The sequence below is a fragment of the Orycteropus afer genome, unplaced genomic scaffold (genome assembly GCF_000298275.1).
Source record: "Orycteropus afer afer isolate SDZICR_OR568_19922 unplaced genomic scaffold, OryAfe1.0 scaffold00003, whole genome shotgun sequence".
Lineage (NCBI taxonomy): Eukaryota > Metazoa > Chordata > Mammalia > Tubulidentata > Orycteropodidae > Orycteropus > Orycteropus afer.
In genome coordinates this window covers 3,702,477-3,709,480 of record NW_006921590.1, presented here as the reverse complement: position 1 = coordinate 3,709,480, position 7,004 = coordinate 3,702,477, and the positions used below count along the sequence as shown (strand labels likewise).

General features: G+C 37.9%; 1 protein-coding gene across 1 annotated transcript in view; it reads left to right on the top strand.

Moving 5' to 3' along the window:
• The window catches only part of CMC1 (C-X9-C motif containing 1), a 188,993-nt gene that overhangs the window by 37,497 nt on the left and 144,492 nt on the right, over positions 1 to 7,004 (top strand). The window contains exon 2 of the mRNA XM_007937252.1: positions 3,860 to 3,949. Coding sequence (XP_007935443.1) covers positions 3,860 to 3,949 — 90 coding nt within the window. The remainder of the gene's footprint in view (positions 1 to 3,859; positions 3,950 to 7,004) is intronic.

The window sequence follows — 7,004 nt, the reverse complement described above, 5'->3', positions numbered from 1 at the left end:
TGTTTTCTTTGGTCTGTTTCTCAATCCTTTGAAGATACTTAAAGATAATTCTTTTGAATTCCCTATGAGAGAGTTCCAATGCTACTTCTTCCTCAGGGATGTGTTCTGGGTCTGTATCCTGCTTCCTCTTTTCTACCACTTTATTCTGCTTCTTTGTGTGGACTGTTGTGGTCTGTTGTTTTCGAGGCATCGTGATGTTGTTGTATTTAGAGCTCTGTTAACTGTTTGTGAAGAACAGCCAAGGGTGATTCAGGCTCTTCTTGTTGTTTTTTTATCATTGGCCCATTGGTGGAGAAGGAGGTAGTGGCTCTCAGTAAGTGAAGTTGCAGGAGGTGTGGGTGTAGTTCTGTCTTACGGAGACTGTTTTTGTCTCCCACTCAATTATATACAAATTACAATTGAATAACCTTCAAAAAACTAAAAGGACATGGAGAAAAGAACACGCCATGTAATCATACAGGAACAATAACCACAAAAGAAAAAAGGGAAAACGAAGAAGAAAAAACAAGAAAACCTGCAATATCTTGGCTAGGGCATTAACATAATAAAACTAGAGAAGGACAATAATGAAGGAAAAAAAAAGTGGGAAAAATGCAAAATGAAAAATAAGGAATGAATGGTTAACCACGAGAAAAAAGAGGGGAAAAAAACAACTTAAAAAAAAAAAATTTTCATCCAGGAACCGGGAAAAGAAAAAATGCTGAAAACTAGGATCTGTGAGAGGAAAATTAAAAAAGGAAAAAAATGTTAATAATAATGGTTGTTTTAAAACAGTCAAGTACAAGCAAACTAATCACCAGAAAAAAAAAGCAAAAAAGAAAAAAATAGAAATAAAAAAAGAGATAATAAAAAAAATCGGTGGAGGACAGTGCAGGGCATCCAGACTTCTTCTAATCACACAGACTATGATGGAGTTCTGTAAGCCCAGAAGGTAGGTAGGAGTGGGGGATGGCCACACCTCCGTTCACCAAGTGGGTGTGGGGTATAAGAGTAACGAGGGTAATGTTGTACCTTTTCAATCTTGAAGGTCCCGAGTGTCCTTGGGGTTGCTGGAAAGCAGAACGTGTTCTTAAGTCCCAGGAATCTGTGAGCGTGCTGTCTCGTTAAATATCCAAAATAGTCAAGTCGCTTTTTAAACCTTCAAAATGGCGGCTCTCTCTGGACTGGCAAAAGTCCACAGCTCAGCTTACTTTTCTCTTCACCTTCTCCGTTTGTTCCCCAGCCACTGTGTACAGTCCTTTGTGCAGTCCCTGGCTAGCAGGGCTGATTTTCAGGTTAATTCTTAAGTCCTACCAGCACTCAGGAATCTCCAACCTGTTTGTGCTGTCAATCGCTCAGGACTGCTGTCAGACTGCAGCTCCGTATGTCTCCTTTTTTGGTATTTTCATGCAAATTTTTCTGCTAGTTGGGGTTTAGTCCACTTCTATATCCTTCCCTTGAAGGCTCAGGGGTCCGGGATTATCTTCTGTGTCTGTGTTTATTGGTTTCCCTTTTCTTTGTTGAAGAGCATCTGTGCGGTCTTTTCTGCCTAGTCCGCCATCTTGTTGGAACTCCTTCTATTCTCTTATTTTGTTGTGACAGATTTATTTTACAAAGAATATCACAATGTTATCTCCTATCCCTCATACTCTTCTGTAATGTGGCCTTGCCATAAGGGTTGATTCTAAAGTGACTTGAAATCAGTAGAATGTGGCAGGAGTGATGTTCTTTGACTTCCATGACTAATCATAAAAGGCCACATAGTTTTCACCTGGTTATCTTAAATGTTTTCTCTGCAGACATTCCTTCTTCCTTTCAGAAATCACCTGCCACTGTGAGAAGCCAAACCAAATGGTGAGGCCATGCATAGGAGCTCTGGTTTAACACCTCATTGAGACTGTTATTTAGCTGCCAGCCCACATGGCAGATGCAGATTTTAGAAGCAAAATTAGAAGCAGATCTTTTAACTCCAGCTTCCATAGCTGTTTTAGTCAACATGAGACATTCAGGTCTTCCGAAATGAGGCCCTAGACTTTTTGAAGGTCAATTCTGCTTTATCTTTTGATTTCTGACCTATAAAATTTATAAATATAATAAAATGTTTACTGGTTTAAATCACTAAGTTTAATTAGTCTTTTGTCTTCTGCACTTGTGTCTTGCTAGTGGGGCATGGGGCATGATGTAAATCTGATTCTCATTCCTTTGGTGCATAGTAATTTTCCCTTTTGCAGCTTTTAACATTTTTGAATTTGAGGCATTTCATCAAAGTGTGTTTCTGTAATTCGTGATCCATTTCTTTCTAATGACTTAATGTGTTTTTATTTGTCTAGCATATTTATTAAACCTATTCTAATGTTGTGTTTCTTATACCTTTTAATTCTCTTTACTTGAGAGCCAGCTACTTTTTGATTAATTGCTTTTAGTTCCTCCCTTTCAGTGTGTTTGATCAAATTTGAGTGAATTTTGGCTGTTGTTTTGTTGCTGTTGATTTTGTTTGTGTTTTGAAATGCCCTGTTATCTTCTGTGCAAGTACTCATAGCTGCTTATTATTCAGAGGCTGCTGGGAATGATGAAACCAGGAGAAGTTAGTGTGTCACTGGATAGTAGCAAACTGCCTGGTCTTTTGGGGGACAAATACCCATATTTGCATCTATGACCTGTGGTCTAAAGGCAGCAGAGGAGGTGACCCATTTGGGTCCTGCTGTGTCTAACAGAACAAAACACTGCCCTGTCCTGCACCATCCTTACAATCATTCTGCAGCACAATCACTTTTGTAGCCACGGTGTCCATCTGTCTTTTTGAAGGTCTTCCCCTTTTTCATTGATCCTCTGCTTCACTGAGGATGATGTCTTTTTGTTCCCTCTTGATAACATGTCCAAAGTCCGTAAGATGGTCTTGTATGTAAGATGGTCTCTCCATCCTTGGTTCTAGGGAGCATTCTGGCTGTACTTCTTCCAAGACAGCTTTGTTCATCTACTGAGGTACTTCAACCATCAACCCTTTGTTTCATTCAAGGGTAGCATCTTGCTCCTTATATGGGCTGCTTCAGAGTATGGAGCATCCATTTGTGGCATCACTTTTTTCCTGTTCCTCTTTGGGGCTTAAGTTACCTCTTTTAATCTGATCCGTCTGCCTTTTGTCTTTCAGAGATTTCTCATTATTTTGGCTTCCTGAGAATACCTCCTTCTTTGTTTTTCAGAGCTGTGTAGTTAAGAAGCAGGTGCGCAATCAGCCATCTTAGTCTCACTATGGTAGTTGTGTTTAAAATGCACAAAAACCTCACTTGACTGACATTTTTTTGATAAGATTACATGGAATATGTTACCACGTAAAAGTTTTATAGAATTTTTTGAAGAAATTTTTAGAAGGATGTTGCCTGCATCCCTCATGTTTTTCTATTGTTCTTGCTATGCGCCATCAAGTCAGTTCTGACTCAGGGTGACCCCATGTGTGTAGAGAGGAACTGTGCTCCATAGGGTTATCATGGTTGTGACCTTTGTAGTGTAGAAGCAGAGCTCCAAGTCTCTCTTCCAAGGTGCCTCTTGGTGGGTTTAAACTGTCAACCTTTCTTCTAGTAGTCGAATGCTTAACCATTTATGTCACTCAGGGACTCCTTTTTTTTTTTTTTTTCTATTATGTTTCAAAGATTATTTAGACTGATTTTCAGTGATTGAAAGATTCACAATTTTATCAGGTTTAAAGAGTAAATTTTTAATATCTTTATATGGGCTTTTATTTTAAGTAAGTTAGAATGCTTGTTTTCTTAATCTGGTGATTTACTTGAGACTTAACGTTTTCAAAAATAGAGATATGTTATTTTTGTAAGTTGAACTATCAAATTTTACTACATTAAAGAAAAATCTTTTTTTTTCTTTTTAGAACAGCATCTCAGACATGTTGAAAAAGATGTTTTGATTCCTAAAATAATGAGAGAGAAGGCCAAAGAGAGATGTTCTGAACAAGTTCAAGGTAAAATTCAAATATTCATACAGAGATCAAATTCCATTTTTATATTCTGATCTGAGTTTAATCCTTAGCCTCAGAGTCAAGTTGTTGTTGTTGTTGTTGTTTTGCCGTCGAGTCGGCCCCGACTCATAGCGACCCCTCCTTGGGTTTCCGAGGCAGTATCACTACGGAAGTAGGATTGCCCAACCTTCCTTCCGAGGAGTGGCTGGTGGGTTTGAACCGCCAGCCTTCTGGTGAGCAGTCAAGTGCCTTAGACACTATGCTACCAGAGCCCCCTCAGAGTCAAGTAGTTGATGAATTAATATGTATGAATTACTTCTCACCCTTTCACTGAAATACCAGTATTTCAGCTTGTAGGTGGTTTTCAGTTTATTTTCAATTTAAAAATATTCCCCCAAATTGTTAGTAAAAACATTTTTCCCAAAGTACAGTTATATAAGTGCCATTATATATAAGTTATATATAAGTACTGTTATATACAGAGAAAAACTTGGTATATGTATTCTGAAGAAACAAGTTATTCTGACGATTTTGATCAAGAAAGAAATCTTAACACATGCTTTTTTCATCTCTCTCTAGTAACATTGTATATATGTTTGGATATGTTTGTGTGTGTATTCTAAGAAAAATTTCTTGGATGATATTATCTGTTACAGAATTGTTAATAGAATCACAGTAAGGCAAATCTGGTTCTTCATTTTTTTTAATCCCTCTACATTTCAAAGTGGAATATATTTATGTAAACACATGTACTAAAGTAAAACTAAAAAAACAAACTCATTGCCATCAAGTAATATATGCTTGTTTTCTTTGGAAATACTCTAGTGTTGTATAAATCTAGGTATATTTTATTGATTAATAAGTAACGTTGTAATGAAAATTATAAACAGAGCAGCAGAAGGAAAAAAATGAGGCCATAATTGTTATTTTGTTGTTAGGTACTATGGAGTCAGTTCTGACTCATAGAGACCCTGTGTGCAACAGAATGACACACTGCCTGGTCCTGCACCATTTTCACAATTGTTGCTATGTTCCCATTGTTGCAGCCACTGTGTTAATCCATCTCATTAGGGGTCTTTCTCTTTTGCTGACCCTCTACTTAACCAAGCATGATGTCCTTTTCCAGAAATTGGTCCCTCCTAATATCACATCCAAAGTATATGAAATGAAGTCTTGCCTTCCTCTCTTCTAAAGAGCATTCTGGCTGTACTTCCAAGACAGATATATTTGTTCTTCTGATAGTCCATGGTATAGTCACTATTTTTCTCCAATGCTGTAATTCAAAGTCATCAATTCTTCAAAACCAAAACCAAACTCACTGCCATTGAGTTGTTCACGACTGATAGCTTCCCCCATTACGCAGTGGACTATAAATCTTTATGAAAGCAGATTGTCCCATCTTTTTTTCGTGGAGCACTGGTGAGTTTGAACCATTGACCTTTCGGTTAAGAACCAAATGGCTTAACCACTGCACCACCAAAACCAAAAAGGCTGGCCATTCAAACCTACCAGCCACTCCATGGAAGGAAGACTGGACAGTGTACTTCCATAGAAACCCAAGGAGGGGTCGCTATGAGTTGGATCCACTCCATGTCAGTGAACTGCACCACCTGCACTCCTTAATTCTTCTTCAGTCTTTCTTATTCATTGTCGAAATTTCACATGCTTATGAGGTGATGGAAAATACCAAGGCTTGGCTCAGACACACCTTAGTCGTTTAGGTGACATCTTTGCCTTTTAATATCTCAAGAGGTCTTTTGGAGCAAATTTGTTCAATGCAATACATTGTTTGGTTTCTATCTTTCTTTCTTCCAGTAATATTTTATTGAGTTTGTGGTGAAAATGTGTACAAGTTAGGTTCCCATTTGACAGTTTCCACACAAATTGTTCAATGACATTAATTACATTTATCACAGTGTTTCAACATTCTCTTTAATAAATTGTGTTCAGTTCGTTCCCTGTCTAGTGCTCTAGTTTCCCTGCCCACCTTATCCTCTCTCATCTTTGCTTTTGAGTAATTGTTGACCTTTTGGTCTTATACTGATGTTCTTAAATAGGGCACCGTTCTTATCCATTATATCCTTTGTTTTGTATGGCACTCTGCTGCTTCACTAAAAGGTGATCTCGTGGTAGAAGCTTAGTTTTAGGTTTAAAGAGTGTCAGAGTGATAGTCTTAGGGAGTCTTCTGTTCTCTACTATTCCAGCTTGTCTGGCTTTTTTTTTTTTTTTTTTAATAAGAATTTGAGTTCTGTTCCATTTTTTCTCCCATTCTAACTGGTATCCACTATTGTGACCCCAGTCAGAAATGTCAGTGGCTCATGTAGACTAGTTTCTTTGAGCTTTTGGGTTACCTTCTTAGTGTTTGTTCCTGGAGAGTAGAGACCTATAATTATGTCTCAAATGGCCGCTCACAAGCTTTTAAGATCCCAATCACTTTACTAGAATATATCCTGATTTTTGTGAACTGTGTTATTATGCCAAAGGAGCTCTGGTGGCACAATGATTAAAGCATTTGGCTGATAACGAAAAGTTCAGTGATTCAAACACATCAGCCATTCCATGGGAGAAAGATGAGACTGTCTACTTCCATAAAGATGTACAACCTTGGAAACATAAGAGGCAATTCTACTCTGTCCTACTGGGTCAAAACTAGTTGGAATCACCTCAGTGGCAGTGGATTTGGTTTTATGTTATGCCAGTTGACTAAGTTGTCCCATGAGATATGGTCCTAAGGCATCAAACCCAGAAGACCAGTGTAGGAGGGAGTTTGATTATGTCTGAGGAGTATCCGTATTTGTGTCTTCAGTGAATATCTTTGACTACATCCATATACTTCTAATTACCTGTAGATATCTGATCTCACCTATGTACACAGTTGTACCTACTCCTGTACCAGTATACTTGTGTTGTGGTTTTTAGGTGCTGTTGACTTGGCTTTGACTCATAGTAACCCTATCTGTGAAAGAACGAAACACTGCCTGGTCTTAATAATATATCAGGCAGTGTTACACTGTTATTCATAAGATTTTCAGTGGCCAATTTTTTTTTTTTTTTTTTA